This window comes from Ursus americanus, chromosome 29 (genome assembly GCF_024610735.1).
Source record: "Ursus americanus isolate L20-20 chromosome 29, mUrsAme1.1.p, whole genome shotgun sequence".
NCBI lineage: Eukaryota > Metazoa > Chordata > Mammalia > Carnivora > Ursidae > Ursus > Ursus americanus.
The window spans coordinates 22,606,787-22,626,498 of record NC_142155.1 but is presented as its reverse complement, the minus strand read 5'-3'; the positions used below and the strand labels follow the sequence as shown (position 1 = coordinate 22,626,498).

The 19,712-nt window shown below is 38.6% G+C and overlaps 1 protein-coding gene across 2 annotated transcripts in view; it reads left to right on the top strand.

The window, feature by feature from the left end:
- SACK1B (scaffolding CK1 anchoring protein B) overlaps nucleotides 1–18,226 on the top strand; it is an 80,036-nt gene extending 61,810 nt beyond the window's left edge. For both annotated transcript variants that reach the window (XM_045802683.2, XM_045802692.2), the window contains exons 3-5: nucleotides 4,470–4,634; nucleotides 5,391–5,515; nucleotides 12,527–18,226. In XM_045802683.2, the coding sequence (XP_045658639.1) occupies nucleotides 4,470–4,634; nucleotides 5,391–5,515; nucleotides 12,527–14,825 (2,589 nt within the window). In that variant the 3' untranslated portion in view covers nucleotides 14,826–18,226. The remainder of the gene's footprint in view (nucleotides 1–4,469; nucleotides 4,635–5,390; nucleotides 5,516–12,526) is intronic.
- The last annotated feature ends 1,486 nt before the right edge of the window (nucleotides 18,227–19,712 follow it).

Sequence of the window (19,712 nt, the reverse complement as noted above, 5' to 3'; positions counted from 1 at the left end):
ACCATAAGAAAAAAAAGAAAAAGCTGCATTTTATTTGCCTTTCTTGGCACTGTTGAAATTTTCTGTAGACTTTATATAATTTTCCATCTTGTGAGGATGCAGGAAACCAGAAGTCCTGATAAGCTACCTGACTCGGTTGACATCAGATAAGCTTGTCAAAGATGTGTAATCTAGTCTCTTGGATCCTGACCCAGTGTATTATCTGTCATGCAAGAGAGACTGTAATTTGTTCTACATTTAGCATGCTAGAATCATCCAGTGGCTGGCTGGCTTCAATTACTTTTTTGCAAACAGAAACCTTTATTTATCCTGGTAATGTGCTTTGTTTATTTCCAAAGTCTTAATTAATTTATTACATGAGACTCCAGCAAATAAAAGATAAATTCTTTAGATGTGCTGATTAATTTCGTAAACAATACCATGTTGTATAATAATGTTTCCTTATTTCAAAAAATTCCTCTTTAGTTAAAAAAAAAAAAGTGTCAGACTGCCCCAGACATAAATTTTTAGAAGTTATTATGTAAAATACGTTCATAATATGGACATTTTCTTTCCCTTTTCCCAATGTTCTACATCATGATACCACTTGTTCTTTCAGAGTAAATGCATTGATTAATTTGATGTGACTTGAAGGTATTTTCTCATATTTAGTTTTATAAATATGCACAAGACATGAATGAGGTTGTTATAACTCGCTTTTTCCTTCGTCTGGCACCTCATACCATTCATAAATAAGAAAAGGTTCATGTGAAGCTACTAGAATGATTGAAATTGTTCTTCCTGGAAAAAATCTGATTCAAGTATGTTTCATAGATAGTTTGAAGAATGTCATCAACTTATATAATTTGGATATGGTCCAATATTTTCTTGTAACATCTCATTAGAGTAAATAAAAACAAGTTTACATATCATCCATGACTTTCTTCATCTTCTAACATGTTCATGATATGTCCATTACATTTTTGTGGTTATCATTGCCATGTGTCTATTCCACCCCTCCCATTTCTTGACAGTTTTTGTTTCTTGGTCGCCATCACTCTTTCCAATGCTACTCCCCTCTCCGCTATCAATTAAGAGATGCTTCTAAGATCAATTCCTTGCCTCCCATGATCTTGTCCTACATAAACCTCAGCCACTGACTCCTGGTCATATCCTTGATAACAGATCCTCTAGAACCTAACTCAGGTATTCCCATCTGACTGTCACTCCCCTCTGGTACTTGCTAGTATCCGATATTGCTTTATTTATTTATTTTTTAAACTTTGTGCTGTGGAAGTTTCCAAAAGTAGAAAGTAAGTATATAGAACCCTCACGTTTTGCCAATTTTGTTTCATTGACTATAATGTGAACTAAATACAAGGCAACATATCATTTCATCTGTAACTATATTAATATATATATTTGAAAGATAAGGCTTTTATTATTATTATATTACTGTCAACATGAAAAAAATTAACAATAATTTCTTAATATTTAATTGTTTTCTAACCCCACAGTTCACAAATTCATTGATTCCACTCTCACTTCACTGCCTCCCACATCCATGACATCCTCTTTCCTCTCTTTGTCTAGTTTATGATCCCATGACCAGTCACTTTAGCCACTCCACATTACCTCCGCCCTCAGTTCCTCTTCCTTCTCTCACTCTGTTATACTCCGATGCCCATCACTACATCCATGGTTAAGTCAGACTCTCTGCCTGCTCCATACTGGCATCCCTGCAACTGAATAAAGTGGGAGAATAACCCACAACCACCTTGACTGTTCTCATTTTAAATTTATGATCTAGTGAGTCCTTAATACTTTCCTGTAATTATACTGTATTTCTGTAGTTCACTTTTACCTCCCATTCTTGATGATTACTTAAAACCCCTTTCGTCATCCTCTATTTAGCACATCTTCTATAATCTAGGGTCTTCTTAGTTGAAGCCCTTGCTTCCCAGTTCATGGAAACATTGAGGTATTCACAAGAGAACTTGCCCAGCACCACTACCACACCTGCCTTTCCACCAGCATCTGCACCCTTGGCCTTCTGTCTTGATACTAGAGATGACCTTTTACTGGTCTTTATTCTCTGTGCTCTCATTACTTTATTTTTACACTATTTGTTCTTTTCTTGCCTACTCAAAGACATTTCTCCAGAAATTCTTTCCTTCCCCACCGACCTCCCACCATCTCCTACATCATTCAGTTTCACTCATTCCGTTCGCATACAGACACGCTGTTATTTCTCTAAACCTAAAACAAGAAAAAAGTAAAACTCCACTTGACCCAGCTTTCCCCATGGATAGGAAGAGGATAACAACCTCTTCATTTCTCGGCTTCTCATTATAGCCAGCTGTATTTCTCTGCTTCTTATTATAGCCCATACCTGCTATTTCCAGTATCTTCCCATTGTCTCTTAAACCCCTTACAGTAAGGCTTTTGTGCTTACCACTCCACTAAAACTATAGTGCCCTTTGCTGGTACCTTCTCTTGTCCCAGGATACAGTTCTTAGTCTCCTTTTCTTTATCTGGTCTCCCTTGGTGACTTGGATTTAATTGTCATCTCTGCACAACTGACACCCAGTTGACATCTCTGGCCTAGACTTTACTTAGCATTCCACTTGGCCCCTCAAACTTAACTAGCCTTTTTAATCTTCTCCCTAAAATTTAGTGTAGCTGTGTTCTTCCTGATCTCAGATGATGACAACTTGGTCCGTCAGGTTGGTGAGGCTAAAAATTTTATAGTCACCCTCCTTCCCCTCTTTTCCTCCCACATCCTATGTTTAATACATTCAGAAATCCTTTGGCTCAAAGGTATCCAGCATTTAGCCATTTGTCTTCATCATTGATGGTGACTAGGACCAGGACCATCCTTCGTCTAGCCACCATCACCTCTCACTTAAATTGCTCCAGTAGTTCTAACTGGCCTGCCTGTTTCCACCTTGGTTCCCACCCTTAGAATTAACACAGTAGCCAGAACAATCCTTTTCAAATATAAATCAGATCATATTATTGCCTCAACTGAAAAGCTCCCCATAGCTTACAGTCTTATTCAGGACAGAAGGCTGAAGGCTTTATAATACCTTCAAGGTGTTGTGATTGCATGTCATTTCCTCTGTCTCCTTGCTGTTTCTTGAATATGCCAGGCAAACTCCTATTGTTGGGGCTTTGCACTGCTGGTACCCCCGGCCTGCCTGGAACACAATTTCTCAGGATATCCATGTTGATGACTAACTCGGTTGCCTTTTTTGTCTTTGCTCAAAAGATACTTTCTCAAAGAGACCTATCTAGAAAGCCCAAACCCTACCTTCTCAATTTCTTGGGTCTCATGATGCCCCTTATTCTTTTCTATTTTTTTCCCCAGTAAACTTCGTATCTTATAGGGGTGCCTGGGTGGCTCAGTCGGTTAAGCATCCAACTCTTGATTGCAGCTCAGGTTATGATCTCAGGGTCATGAGATTGAGCCCTGCATCAGGCTCCAGGCTCAGTAAGGAGTCCATTTATCCCTCTTCCCTTGCCCCTCCCCCCACTAAGGCATGCACACACACACACACACACACACAAACACACACTCTCTCTCTCTCTAAAATAAATAAATAAATCTTTTTTTAAAAAAAACCTTATAGCTTATTACTAGATTTATTTATTTATTATATTTATTGCTTATGGTTTCTTCCCCGACCTAAAATGTCATCTTCATCAAGGACAGGGATTTTGTGTTCTTGTCTAGCACATAGTAGGTGGTCAGTCGAATGGTTTCGCCCTTCTTTCAGCATTATTTCACTCCACTGCTTCTCAGAGTCAGTAATGGTTCTGTTGCCAACAGTTAACTTGGACTCTCCATTTTAGGGGTCTGTTCTTCAGGAAATTTCTCTCTGTTGTTTATTTTCTTAATCATACCGCTTTTTTGCTTATTCTGCTTATTTTGTCTGTCAAGCTCATTTTAGGCACATGTATTTAATTTTCTGGTCTTCAAGTCTTACACCCTTTCTCAGCTTTGGCTGCTTCCTAGCTATATTTCTATTTCTATAAGATTTTTTTTCTTTTTCCCAGTACCCCGAAACATTTATTACTTAGAGCTAGTTTCAGAGAGGTTGCTTTTCCCTAGAAAAGTTGCCCATAAAAAATTGTAACATTGGTTTCCATCTTTCATCTGCCTGTCCCCTCCCAGTACCCTACTTGCATCCTTGTGACTATGATTTGTGTTCGTCCTTTGCTCAGCATTCTACTGAAATGCAGATTCCCTTTGACTTAAAGCCAGTATGAAATTACTTAGTTTTGCAAATCCGTATGCAGTCACTTGTTTACTTTCAGTATACTTTTCATCTTCTACTTTAGGAAACTGCACACACATTGTGTATACATTTATAAGTATTATATATTTGATTATTTTTTATTTTATCCAGTTATTATTGAAAGCGAGCAATTTCTAAACCTTTCCCAACTGGGTATCTAAAATTGTTTTATATTTTTATCTTTAATAGGTCATTGCTTTAGTGATGGATATATTTACAGATGTGGACATTTTCAAAGAAATAGTGGAGGCATCAACTCGAGGGATATCTGTTTACATTCTGCTTGATGAGTCCAACTTTAATCATTTCCTAAATATGACGGAAAAACAGGGCTGTCAAGTTCAACGACTCAGGGTAAGAATTCCATGTTTGTTTTTTCTTCAAGTATTTTGTGTACCATTTTTATCTCAGTTGAATTTAAGGCAAGTTAAGCTATATCAATCCAAAAATAAAAATGTATACATATATGCATAAATACAATTAAGGTAGTATAATGATTGGTCACAGAAGGGTACTCTTGTACCTTTTTGGAAAGTGACTAAAAACACACATCTTCATGATGGTTTTGGAAGGTGCTTTTCTTGGTGATGGGGCACTTAAACTTTTGAGTTAACTTTGCTCAGTCTTAATAAATGCTTCAGTTTCTCCATGAGTAACCTAGAAACCACTGACTCGAGTGATTCTTTCATTCAGCAGATGTTGCTTATCACAATCATTAGGCATAGTGCTTTCAGTTACATTTGACTTCTTTAAAAGGAGCATGGGTTTTAATTGTAGTTATTGTGGAATCATAGTATTATAACTTGAAAGGCTCTCTTGCAGTAGGACCCCAAGTGATTTATGAAACCATTCTGTGTAAATGTGAAATAATGCCTCCTATTTATGTTACGTTAAAATACATATTTTAAGTGACAGTTTTTCCTGAGTATTTCTTTTTTGGATGATGTCTTAAAATTTGCTTTTACCATTTTTTGTTTTTGCTGTTATGTGTTATAAAAGATTATTTCAACTATATTTTATGGTACTAAGATTTTATATTGACATATATTATGCTTTCAAAATATCTCTTTTCTAGTTATAATTTTACTTTATATTTACATGTAATTCTAGAATATTCGAGTGCGGACAGTGAAAGGCCAAGATTATCTTTCCAAAACTGGAGCAAAATTTCATGGAAAAATGGAACAGAAATTTTTGTTAATTGACTGCCAGAAAGTTATGTATGGTTCCTACAGGTAAGATCATTGTGTTTACCTCCAGCATTATCAGTCATTTATAGACTTTATTAGTTTCAAATTTTAATATAATCTAATTAGTTATTTCTTAGAAATAAAAAAGAACCTTTGCATGGAAGCTTGGAAACTTGGGTTTCAGTTCTGGTTGTGCCTCCAAAGAACATTAAGACATTGGGCAAGTCATAAAACTTCCTTGGGCTCCAAAGTTCTCCATCCCCACAATGGGGGGCGGGGCATTGACTAATATTTCACGTTCCCTACAGTTCTGTAATGCTAGGAGTGATTTTGCTCCTTATGAAAACAGTCGTAGTATGGGCTTAATAATAACAGTTGTTCATAAAAATAAGACCGCTTTATCACTTTGAGCAACCTGACCTATGAATTGTTCTTATTTTAGTATTATTAAGAATCTGATAGTTATCATCATGTAGTCACTATATATAGTACTACCCAAAAAAGCATTTCAGAGTCAGACTATTAAAAATGCCATGGTAGACACTAGACAAGGTTACTCGGCTTGCTGTTATCTGACAACTTGCAAGGCGACCGCCGGTGGAATACCTAACTCTGTCCCAGCTTGGCTGGTCCACATATGTCATCCCGTCCTTACCACTTACCCTCAGGGCACTTCTTCTCATCTACATTTATAAAGGATGAAACTGAAGTTCCAGAAGGCTAAGTGACTTGTCTGAAAACTCCACAGCTAAAGATCAGAAGCTGTCCAGGACTGGCAGCCCAGTCCAAGTTCTGCTGGCTCCAGACGACAGGCGCTACCCTAATACTCTCTTCTAAATTCCGGGCATCCGTCCTGACTGAATGGCCTACACAATAAGGTCTTATCAACAGGCAGATAAAAATACCAACCAGCACATGCGAACTGCTAGGTCACCAGGGCAGCACAGACTCCTTACTAAAGACTGTGGGAAGGAGCCAGGAGAGCTGTGGGTTTAAACAGGACCGTGTGAGGGAAGACTTTTGCCTCTTCTCTTAAGTATTTAAAAAAAGTCCACAAGAAGGAGACAACACGTTGAAGTGATCGGCCGTGGGCAAGTTAACTCAACTTGGTTGCTCTTAAGTTTACTCCTCTGTAAAGTAACGATAATTCTAGAGCCTACCTTGTGTCATTGTTGCAAGAATTAAAGGAGTCAGTGCACCGTAGCCCCTGAAGTCAGCTATTATTTTAGGCATGTTACTATCTACTAACTTTCCCTTTAAGCTCAGGGACCTTTTTTTGGAAGTGCCGTTTGGAGTTCTAAAGGAAAACTTGTTAAGAGCAGAAATTACAACCAGTGCTTGAAATTAATGAGTCCTTTGAAAGACTCATTATACGTGTATGTATTTTTTCAGATCCACTTGTTTTTACAGGGTTTTTAATTGAAATTTTAATTAAAATTAGGTGTTCATTTGACTTACAGAATGGTATTTATTAGTTAATCTCATCGTAATGAATGCTTTCTGTTTTTATTATTTAACTTGACTTTTAAGATTACCTCGAACAATAGATTAACCTTAACTTTGTTTTGTTACCACTAGACATTAATAGGTGCTGTATGTTGAGATGACTGTGGCTAAGCTACTCTAAAGTGATGTTGGAAAAAACAAACAATAGCAACAGAAACCCTTTATCTTTCTATGTATATCATAAGCCAGAGGCAGAATTTAAGTTACTGTTAATGGAAGTGAATATATAGAACGCCTAGGACCACAGATGATAAAAATTAACCAAAACTCTTATGTAACAACTCTATTCTCCTTATTATCCCATGTTAATTTTAAATATACTTCTTAAAAAAAATGATTGTCAGCCCTTGTCTTTTTTTTTTTTTTCCTCATTATCATGTACCTTTCCTATTAGCAGTATTGTAACAGGATCTGGTGGAACAGTTACGAACCAGTCTTCATAGAAATTGGTTAAAAAATTGACTTATTTTTGGCTAAATACAGCCTTTGTCTCATACTCCAGTATTGCCATGGTCTTCCTCATAGCCCAAATCAAAATGCCACCTTCTTTAACTCAAAATTCTTTGCTATAAAATGTCTTCATATTCTGTTTTTTTTTTAAGGTTTTATTTATTTATTTGTCAGAGCGAGAGAGTGCACAAGCAGGGGGAGCAGCAGGCAGAGGGAGAGGGAGAAGCAGGCTCCCTGCTGAGTAAGGAGCCAGGTGTGGGACTTGATCCCTGGACCCTGGGATCACGACCTGAGCCAAAAGCAGGTGCTCAACTGACTGAGCCACCCAGGTGTCCCAAAATGTCTTCATATTCTAAATTCCAAACATTTCCAGAGAGGCCTGATGTTTAGTCATACATTGTGTGACAGTTCACTCATCGAGATGACAGTTTTATCAGAACACAACAGGTGTTTTGTCCTATCATGATACTAACATTGATGAGATAAAACACATACACTCTTTATTAATGTATGCAAATCAAATTGTGAATTAGATGCCCTCCTTTGAAATTGTATGAAAATCTGAAACATATTTAGTAAAATATTGTCTACAAATTTGACTGAGAGAGAATTTTATAAGCTTTTATTTTTCCAATCTTGTGGTCTCTATAAAAGCTACTTTCAAAAGATACGTTTCACTGCAGTTGTTGGCTTCCAGGTGCCGTCTTTGATCAGACTTGAAGACTGTCACATTGAGAGATCCATGCTACAATCGGTGTGCTGTCACTACGTGCACTCTGTGGATTTCACTGTGTAAACCCACAGCCAGGAAGTCAAAGTTTTTGAGCCACTTTTTAATATGTAAATTCATAACCACCTTCCCAATGTCATAAATATGACAGTGTGTCTGGAGGGAGTGGGAGCTGTAAGTTCATTTTATTTTTTATCCAGGTAAATATATGCACATTTTTTAAAAATAGCAAATATTACTAAAAGATAAACAATACAGGGGCACTTGGGTGGCTCAGTCTGTTAAGCTTCCAACTCTTGTTGATCTCAGCTCAGACCTTGATCTCAGGGTCATGAGTCCAAGCACCACGTTGGAGTCACTTGAGTTAAGTACCGCCTAGCGGGGATCCTGTCTACTAAGGAAGGAGGGAAGGAAGGAAGGGAGGGAGGGAGGAAAGGGGAAGGGGAAGGAAAAGGAAAAGGAAGAGAAAAGAGAGAAAAGAGAAAAGGAAAGGGGAAAGGAAAGGAAAAGAGAAAGGAGAGGAAAGGAGAAGAAAGGAATACAAAGCAATTTTTGTTCTCCATCTGTATCCACTCCTGGACCTTATCTCCAGATGCAGTTATTTAATTCTTTCAGCTAGTTCTTCTGATAATCATTACATTCTCTTATGTAATGTGATTATACTGCAAATGCTCAGTTTATCACTTTTAGATACTGTCTCTTCAGTCTACAGTATGGTAATTGAAGGGTTACATTTGCTATTCACCCATATCCACTCGCCCTCCTGGTTGGCATTCACCCAACACAGCTTTATCACAATTGTTTGTTAAGTGAAAAGTCTTGGTTTACACTACTGAAATTGTGTCAGAATTGGTCATTGATGAGCCATGGAGCCATTTGTGATATACTTCCTTTTTTATAACAATGTTAATAATGACCATTTGGTTTTGGTTTTATTCATTGTCTTTGTTTTCTATTTATCTGTTGCTATTTTCCCCCCCAGTTCATTCTATAGATTTCTTAGCACATGAACAACTTTTCCAAATGCTCGATTACTACCAACAATCTGTCATGTCCCATCTGGCCTAGCAGGTCTTTAACCTGGAGCACTGCTGGGGTCCTGCAATTTCCCATACTTCTGGGTAAATTGAGCCACAATTTCTTAAATCCCATTTTTCCTTCTTTTTTTGTTTACAAGTCATAGTTTATCTCTCATATTTGCTCAAGAACAATTTCCATCAGCATGGAACTTTTTTTTTTCCGAAGATTTTTATTTATTTATTTGACAGAGAGCCAGCAAGAGAGGGAACACAAGCAGGGGGAGTGGGAGAGGGAGAAGCAGGCTCCCAGCAGAGCAGAGAGCCCAATGTGGGGCTCGATCCCAGAACCCTGGGATCACGCCCTGAGCCAAAGGCAGAGGCTTAATGACGGACCCACCCAGGTGCCCCAGCATGGAACTTTTTTTAAGTCCAAAAATTCATAATTTTAGGTGATTAATGGCTTAACTGACATGGAACTCTAAGCCGAATCATTTTTCTTCCGAATTTGAAAGACACTGCCTGGCAATCAAAATTATTGTTGAGAAGTCTCAAACAATTGTCATTCCCGTTCTTCTTATGTAACTTTTTTTTTTCTTTCTGGAAACTTCTAAGGTTTCTCTTGTATTCCCTGCTGTTCTCAAATTTATTATGTTTCTAGGTCTAGGCTTTTTTAAATTTATTTTTCTAGGCAATCCAGATACTCCTATCTTTAAATTCTGAGACATTTTCTTACTTATTCTTCGATCATTTCTTCTCAGTTGTCTCTGTTTCTCTCTTTCTCTCTCTCTCTCTCTCGAATTCTTATTAACTAGATTTCTGCTCCTATTGTATTTTTCCCCCTCTGATTTTCTCTCTGGGGATGGGTGGCATTGTACTGCCTGAGGGATTTCTCAGTTGTTTATTCTAATGTCTATTACAACTTTCTTTTAAACTTTTGCTATCAAGTATTTTTAATATCTCCTACTTGCACCATTTTCAGAGCCTCCTGTTGGTGTATTATAGCTGCATCACTTTCTCTATTTCTTCGAGGATAATGATTATAGTTTTGTTGTGGCTCTGTTTTTATACATACTCTTATCTGTGCAATTTCTGTTTCCTCCAGGTGCCTGTTTTCCTGCTTGTTTTGGTCTCTGTTTTGCATCTAAACTTTTAAGCTTCATAAACCATCTTCTAAACTTTGTTCAAATGTCTGTGATCTTCTGCTCCATATTGATGTTAAAGAATGAGGGACTCTAATGCTTATTGGAAATTGCATGGGAAACGTTGATATCAACAGCTGAGTTTACAGGAGAGTGATTGGCTGGAGTCCTGACAGCTTTATTGAAAGTTGCCTGGATGTCAGTAAAATAGCTCTTTTATTTGTGGCTGTTAAGTGTCTCCAGAGAATAATCTCTACGCTGAATATATACAGTTGAATGTCTGCCTGTCACCTGAAGTGATGCCACGATATCGTTTTCTGATTTACCGAAGCAGGGAAATTTCTCCAGTTGCAACATATTCACCAGTACCATTATCTTCTCAGTTTCCTGAGCTCAACACCTGGAGGTTATATTTATTTCATAACCTATGAAGCTCCTTTATGATGTGCCGATATTCTGATTTTCTCTTCTTGTTACTGGCTCAACATTTTTACTCTTTATTCCAATTTCTACTCTGGTTTGGGCTCTTACCACTTTACTCATCACAGTAAATTCAGTCCCTCATCCTTCAAGTCTATATTACAGATACCTACTGGAAAAAAAAAATCACTCCTCAAACATCTTTTTATGATAGTTTATCCAAATTTGGGGAAAAAAATCCTACACAGTCAAACCCTGCTTTGCTTTCAAGATTTTCCCCACCCGTTCATCAGTCTGTTATATAACTTCTTTACTTTAGCTAAATGTAATTTGTTTTCTGTGTTCAACCAACACATGGCCATTCTTACTTCCTTCTTATTCCCATACGTCTCTCCTCCCACACAAACTGTTCCACATGTTTTGCATTTGAACTTCTGGGTTGTCTAGTCTCTGTCAAAATACGGCTAAACTTCCTACTTGTCTCTGGGGATTTTCTCATATGTCATAGCTGACTATTCATTCCTCTACTCGCTGTTTCTCTCAAATTTTGTATTCGTATCTTCAGTGGGGTTGAACATTCCTTTAATGATTCACTTTATATCATTTTAAGTCAGCCTGGTGGCCCCCACATCTGTACAAAAAGAGCACCTAGTGAGTTATGCTTCTCATACCATGCAGCCAGTAAGCATACTAGATAAAATTCAACATATCAGAATAATAAGACTCTTACATTGTACACTGTTGTTTATGATATTTTGTGTATTTTAAATTCATACTCTGTACCTCCTTTGAGTATTTCATCTACCTTTGTTATTGCGTCCCCTCTAAAAAGAGTAAGCTCCTTCATTGTGGAGAATGTCTGTCTCCTTTGTCCTTTATTTACCGCTATTGTATCATGTACGTATTCGATACATAGCATATCAGCAATTCCTTTTCCGGCTCAGTGACTCAGTATGTTACATTATCTAAATTTTTACAAATCAGATTTAAAATTCGTGTGACATTTCAGCTGTCACCTCTAAACTGTAGAAGTTCCACAAAGTACTATAAAGTACTTACAAACTTCAATTTCCTAGAAATTGTATTTTATATTAAAAGATCTTAATTGGCATTCTGACTGGCATGGCTTTTGAGGCTAAATTTACCAGCTCTCTGTCCACTGCGTGCATAAAGTAATCTGTAAAGTGCCCTTTGTGGACAAGACTGCAGCCCACAAATCCTCTCTCTGCCACGAGCCCTGACATTCCAAAGTAAGCCACAGAGATAAAATATATGTATTGGCAAAGACCTGTCTTGCATTATAACATGCTGGAACTCTAAGGAATGGCAGGGTTATGCTAGCGTTTTGGAAACTGACGCCCAAGCTCATGTAGATGGACAGCAACAGCCAGATCTCTCAACTTCTCCATTGAAACTGGCTTGCCCGCCCTCTGCCAGGATGCTATATATGAAATAGAACGTTTTCTACACCGTAAAATCTTAGTAGGCAGAGACGCAAAATGCGCAGCAGGCTTTTCTTTGGACTTCTAGAAAGTAATGTCAGAAATGATGGGTGGATTCAAAGCCAGGACTTGAGTTGCTTTGTTATTTAAGACATGAATATGGGAGTAGGGAGATACAGGTAGTGCAAGCATTTAATGACTGAAGATGTTCTAAGTTACGGCAGGCAGGGAAAATGAACAAAAACACTCTCATTGATGCTAAATGACACATTCTTGCTTAGTAGAATTATATATTGTCATTAATCTTCTCACAGAAAAATTAAAATTTTCCAATTTTGATTCTTTTTCAGCTACATGTGGTCATTTGAAAAAGCTCACCTCAGCATGGTTCAGATAATCACAGGACAGCTTGTTGAGTCCTTTGATGAAGAATTTAGAACCCTCTATGCCAGATCCTGTGTCCCCAGTTCATTCGCTCAGGAAGAAACAGCAAGGGTGAAGCAGGGCAAAGCACTGTGGGAGAACGGCACCTACCAGCGTTCACTTTCTTCATTAGCTTCTGTTTCCAGCCAAAGAAACCTTTTTGGCAGACAAGACAAAATTCATAAACTAGAATCTGGTTACTTCAAAAACAGAGGGATATATACTCTGAATGAACATGACAAGTACAGCATAAGAAATCACGGATACAAGCCTCATTTTATTCCAAACTTTAATGGTCCAAATACAGTCCGTCAGTATCAGTCCAGTCAGATAAATGAAAATTGGAAGAGGCATAGTTATGCTGGGGAACAGCCAGAAACAGCACCATACCTGCTGCTTAACAGGGCTCTGAATCGAAACATTAATCCTCCAGGTAATTGGAAAAAGCCTTCAGATAGTCTCAGTGTGGCGTCCTCATCACGAGGAGGCTATGCCAGCCACCGGAACACACCTGCCCAGAGTTTCGCTGATCGGCTTGCCCAGAGAAAAACAACAAATCTTGCAGAGAGGAACTCAAATGTGCGGAGGTCTTTCAACGGGACAGATAATCATATTCGCTTTTTGCAACAACGAATGCCAACCCTTGAACATACCACAAAGTCCTTCTTGCGTAACTGGAGAATTGAATCCTACTTAAATGATCATTCAGAAGCTGCACCTGATTCAAATGGACCAGCTCTAGGTGACCGGCTTGAGGGCTACGATAGTTCTGAAAATCTGAAAGCCAATGCCCATTATACTCATTCTCGGCTTCGTTCCTCTTTTGTGTTTAAACCAACTTTACCCGAGCAGCAGGAAGTTAACAGTTGCACGACTGGCTCCTCAAATTCGACCGTCATTGGTTCCCAGGGAAGTGACACACCTAAGGAGGTCCCGGACACCCCTACAAGTGTGCAGCATGCGGCAGACAAACCCGTGCCGGAATCGACCCCCAAGCTCCCGTTGCAGTCAGAGGCACCAAAAATGCACACCTTGCAGGTTCCCGAAAACCACTCCCCGGTCTTAAATCTAACTACAAATGGCCATACAGAGGCAAACAACTATTTGTATACATCCTTGTGTGTAAATAAGCAGACAGAAAATCTAAAGAATCAACAAAATGAGAATCTGCTCAAAAGGCGAAGTTTCCCATTCTTTGACCACTCCAAAGCCAACTTAGATCCCGGACATAGTAAGCATTATGTATATAGTACACTTACCAGGAATCGAGTTAGGCAACCAGAAAAACCCAAAGAGGATTTGCTGAAAAGTTCTAAAAGCATGCACAACGTGACCCAGAACATAGAAGAGGACAGGGAGGTCATCGAGAGACAGCCTCCAAGTGGCACCACGACCAAGTCAGTTTCCGTTGCTGCTTTGCTTGATATGAATAAAGATGAACCGAGCAAAGAACTCACTTCAAAGAAGGAAGTTAAAGGCTCTCCGAGTTTTCTGAAAAAGGGATCTCAGAAGTTAAGGTCATTACTTAGCCTTACCCCAGAGAAGAAAGAAAATCTATCAAAAAATAAAGCACCTGCCTTTTATAGAATGTGTAGTAGTTCTGACACTTTAGTTTCTGAGGCTGAAGAGAATCAAAAACCAAAAAAATCAGAACCAAAAATTGATTCATCTCCTAGAAGAAAGCGTTCTTCCTCCTCAAACTCTCAAGGCAGTATTCACAAAAGTAAGGAAGATGTAACCGTTAGCTCATCTCAGGGGATCAATTCTCCGTCCGACGAAAGTAGCAAAATAATACCTGCTCCAAGTCCGGTTGAAAACAAGTTCTTGGAAAGAGCAGGAGATGCCTCTGCCCCGAGATTTAACACCGAACAGATCCAATACCGAGATTCAAAGGAGATTAATGCAGTTCCTGCTCCTGAAAGAAAACCGGCTTCTCCACGGCCAAAGCCCAATGAGCTGCTAAGATCTCATTCAACCGACAGGCGTATTTACAGTCGTTTTGAGCCATTTTATAAAATTGAAAGCTCTCTTCAGCCAGCAAGCAACATACCAAGTCCCGTTGTGCACCGCCCGGAGATCAAATCCACGACTGTGGGCAATAGTTACGGCAGGTCCAGCCCGATGCTTAATTACAACGCTGGTGTTTATCACTCATACCAGCCAAATGAAAACAAGTTCCGAGGATTTATGCAGAAGTTTGGGAACTTCATACACAAAAATAAATGAAATACTGTAACTTCAAATAGTTTTTTAAATGCAAATGACTATAGCTATAAACATTTGTCCAGAGAACTTTGTGGGCAGTTTTTGTAATGTGTCAATAGATTTCTTTAGGGAGAGAGTTTGGGGTATGACCATATGTTTAGCAGTGTACTAATATACAGTAAAGTTGTCCTGTGTGGTAAAGGTAGTTGTGCTTAATTACAATAGAGGTGGAATGTCTCTGTACACATGATATTTAAATGGTAATGGTAAAAATAATGTAAATTGTGTTCTTCAGACTGAAGATCTTCTTAAGTCTCAAATAGAAACTTTAGTGGAGAGATGGTGTATGGATTTTAAGCATTCATTCCAAAGTCTTTCCTTTTAAAAAGGGATCCTAATACTGTCAGTGGCCCTTTATAATATATCTTTATGGGTTTTCATATCTCCAAATTATGAGAAAAATAGGACAAATCCCTTTCAGGTTTTAATTACCTTTTAACCCTACAGGACAACTTGTTATATTTTATTAATATTTTATTAATTTTCCTGTGGCGCGTTTACAACTGGTTGGGCAGCAACAGTACAATTTAAACTATGTGGCTCAGCACATCTTTTATTTTGACTGAGGTGTTTGCAAAGTGTCAGCCTCATGTGGTACATGGTGGGAATTTCTTTTCCTAATTTTGTGAAAACCTTCCAGGTTGTGCTGCTTTCCACTCTGGACCACAGGACCCCGTGCTGAACTTTTACAGTCGTTCCTTTCTTGAAACTTAGAGCAAGCAGCAGATATTTGGGAAACCTGAATTATACCTCTCCTCTAAGATAAAAAAAAAAGCTCTTCTTTTTTAACTTCTGCATAAATTTTTATCTTAGATCAGTATGACAACACTTAGGTGTTTTGCTTGCAAAAGTCCTTCTCTTTTTTATGCTGTGCCAAATATAGTGTGAGTGCATAGTGTTTTCACAAAAGTACCGTGATGAACATGAGAAGTGGTATCCGGCCTAATTCTTTCATGACCAAAGAGCCTGGTTGAAAGTTTTAAATCTTTCCCTATCTTAACTGGATCATCATCAAGTATTTAGATCATAAGATACCCTTTGCCTTTCTTAGAGTGATGAAATTAAAGCTCCACATCCATTATAGAGACTTCAACTTGGCTTCACTTCATCCACAAAGGACAGAATTCAAGAAACAACGCATCAGTTGAGGAGTGTGAAGTATTTCTGTAAAGTTTAAATATATTAACACCTTCTAAGTTGTAATATGGGGCAGCATGTTGTTTTAAAAATTCAAGATTGAGTCAAATAATATCTGTCATTGAATTAAAATGAGAGCATGAAAATATCAGTCATTAAGATAATTTTCCATAGTATTTAAAAACCATGGTGAGATCATGACAAGAGAAAACATGACAGTAGGGCAAAGAAAACCTAACATTTAGTGAGCACTTGTATCAACCAGGTCTTGGGCTAGAACCTGAAGTTCCCACAGCAGTTATTTTGTGGGTACCTTTGTCCTCATTATTTGTAGATGATGATTGAGGTGACAAATGAGACTTTGAGACTCAGAGAGGTAATGCTTCAAGTCACATAACTAATAAGTAATGGTCCTAAAGTGTCTGTAACATTCTGTCACATCCCATTACCTCCCAAATATGTCCAATATCTGCCTCTCCCAAACTGTTGAGAATTGAGAGACTGTTTATATTTTCTGACTCAATGGTAATCAGCCAAGAAAGCTTTAGTTGAATCCCACCAGACAACAAGGACATATAGGGCTCAAAATAATCATAGTAGGTGAGGTAGGAAATGAAATTGACATTAATTTCTGATTGTAGCTTAGCAGGCCGGTTTTAATTGCTAGGCCACCATTTTGATCTTGTGCTGGTTGACCTGTGACAATGAAAAGGGAAAGGGAGCTATAAGTTTAACCTGTGTCTGTGCTAGGCAAAGCAGTCCAGTAGGTTAGGGGGCTAGGCAGGGAATGGCACTCAGTGTTAAATATATTATGTTGTTAAGTATTCACAATAGCGCTGTAAAGTAAGTAGTTCCTTTTTGCAAATGAGAAAACTAATCCTTCGAGAAGTTACATAACTTTGCAAGAGTCACACTGGTCTGCATTGGTAGAACGGGTTCTTTTTTTTTTTTTTTTTAAGATTTTATTTATTTATTTGACAGAGATAGAGACAGCCAGCGAGAGAGGGAACACAAGCAGGGGGAGTGGGAGAGGAAGAAGCAGGCTCATAGCGGAGGAGCCTGATGTGGGGCTCGATCCCGTAACGCCAGGATCACGCCCTGAGCCGAAGGCAGACGCCTAACCACTGTGCCACCCAGGCGCCCCGGTAGAACGGGTTCTAACACAGAATCGGGTTTGAACGCAAAAGCCTGTATTTTTTTTTTTTAAGATTTTTATTTATTTATGTGACAGAGAGACAGCCAGCGAGAGAGGGAACACAGCAGGGGAGTGGGACAGGAAGAAGCAGGCTCCCAGCGGAGGAGCCCGATGTGGGACTCGATCCCGGAACGCCGGGATCACGCCCTGAGCCGAAGGCAGACGCTTAACGACTGCGCTACCCAGGCGCCCCTGTATTTTTTTTTTATATAAAAAATTTTTATTATGTTAGTCACCATACAGTACATCCCAAGTTTTTGATGTAAAGATCCAAGATTCATTACTTGCGTATAACACCCAGTGCACCATGCGGTACGTGCCCTCCTTAATACCCATAACCAGCCTATCCCGATCCCCTACCCCCTCCCCTCTAAAGCCCTCAGTTTGTTTCCCAGAGTCCATAGTCTCTCATGGTTCATTCCCCCTTCTTTTTATCCCCCCTTCCTTCTTCCCTTTCTTCTCCTACCGATCTTCCTACTTATGTTCCATAAATGAGTGAAACCATATGATAATTGTCTTTCTCTGCTTGACTTACTTCACTTAGCATTATCTCCTCCAGTCCCGTCCATGTTGCTGCAAATGTTGTGAAATCGTTCTTTTTGATAGCTGAGTAATATTCCATTATATATATGGACCACAACTTCTTAGTCCAGTCATCTGTTGAAGGGCATCTCGGCTCCTTCCACAATTTGGCTATTGTGGACAATGCTGCTATGAACATTGGGGTGCATATGGCCCTTCTCGTCACTATGTCTGTATCTTTGGGGTAAATACCCAGTAGTGCAATGGCTGGGTCATAGGGTAGCTCTATTTTTAACTTTTTAAGGGACCTCCACACTGTTTTCCAAAGTAGCTGTACCAACTTGAATTCCCACCAACAATGTAGGAGGGATCCCCTTTCTCCAAATCTCCAACATTTGTTGTTTCTTGCCTTGTCAATTTTTGCCATTCTAACTGGCATAAGGTGGTATCTCAAGGTGGTTTTGATTTGAATTTCCCTGATGGCTAATGATTTTGAACATTTTTTTTTCATGGGTCTGTTAGCCATTTGTATGTCTTCATTGGAAAAGTGTCTGTTCATATCTTCTGCCCATTTTTTGATTTGATTATTTGCTTCTCATGTACTGAGTTTGAGAAGTTCTTTGTAGATCTTGGATACCAGTCTTTTATCTGTAGTGTCATTTGCAAATATCTTCTCCCATTCCGTGGGGGGGCCTCTTAGTTTTTGACTGTTTCCTTGGCTGTGCAGAAGCTTTTTATCTTGATGAAGTCCCACAAGTTCATTTTTTCTTTTGTTTCTCTTGCCTTTGGAGATGTGTCATGAAAGCCTGTATTTTTAATACTGTACCACACCACACCTTACTGGCTTCTGCTCCATTATGATTGAGGAAACTTTGCTGAATGTTGTCTCTCTCTTTTGCTCTGTCTTTACACATTGCAGGAATATACCAGAAATATTGCAGTAACATAACCAGCATTTTATAAACACAAATCCAGAATATAAACTCAGTTTAACATTATTCATAACAGTAGGTTTTACGACTCCCATTATAACATAGGGAATTCCCAACTACCACAACATGGGATTTCGTTGTTTTGGAAAGCTGCATGGAATAGATTGGAAATTTTGCAGACTTCCTAATAAGTTAATAGCATATAAATAAAACTTTGGGAGAGAAAAGTTGTTTTTCACAGGACAAGTAGCCACTTACACCTACAAAAGGTTTGCATTTAAAGAAAAGTAACCATTTGGAATGTGCATTTGCTTATAATCCGGTCAGGATTTCATTTGCAGTGAAACAATCTAATTGTTAGTGGGTTCATTTTTAGAGTCCTGGAAATTGCATAATCTGTATATATTAGTATCAAATTATTAAAAAGCATTTGAATTGGAGTCGAGTGAATGAAAGAGATTTTTCATTTTGCTCTTAAAAAAATTCACTTTTGTTATTCTGGACTATCCTCTTTACCCACTTACCAAAGACAGAACCCACAGTTACCCAAGCCAGATTGAGTTTGATATTACCCATTCTTTGTTAGGTGGGGCATTTTTCAGGCCTAAGGGGAAAATGGGCTAATTGTCATTAGGCAGCTCTGAAATTGGAAGTCCTAAAATGTAGAGCAAGATAACTTCGAAGCTGAAATTACATAGACTAGTTGTAATCATGTTTAATTACAAGCAAAAGCCTGTTGCCTTCTTGTGCAGCAATGCCACCATTTCTGGAAACAGCTTTTAAAAAGCTCCTGAGTCCCTCCTCTCCCTAGTGGCGGTGGGAAGAGGAGGAGGCTTTGTTTCATCTCCCTGTGACCAGTAGCTTCGGCTTTGCACAGATTTATTCTCCTCTGCCGTTTGTCTTTATTTTCCTTATATTTATTTATCTTTCCCTCCAGAAACATCTGTATGTCAGAATCTATGTGTAGTAACTTCCCAGAGTTTCTGTGGCTAAGAAATTCCTCAGGGTGAAGGCTGAGCAAGCACATAATACTTCAAATAATTTGCTCAGAGTTTCCGTTCT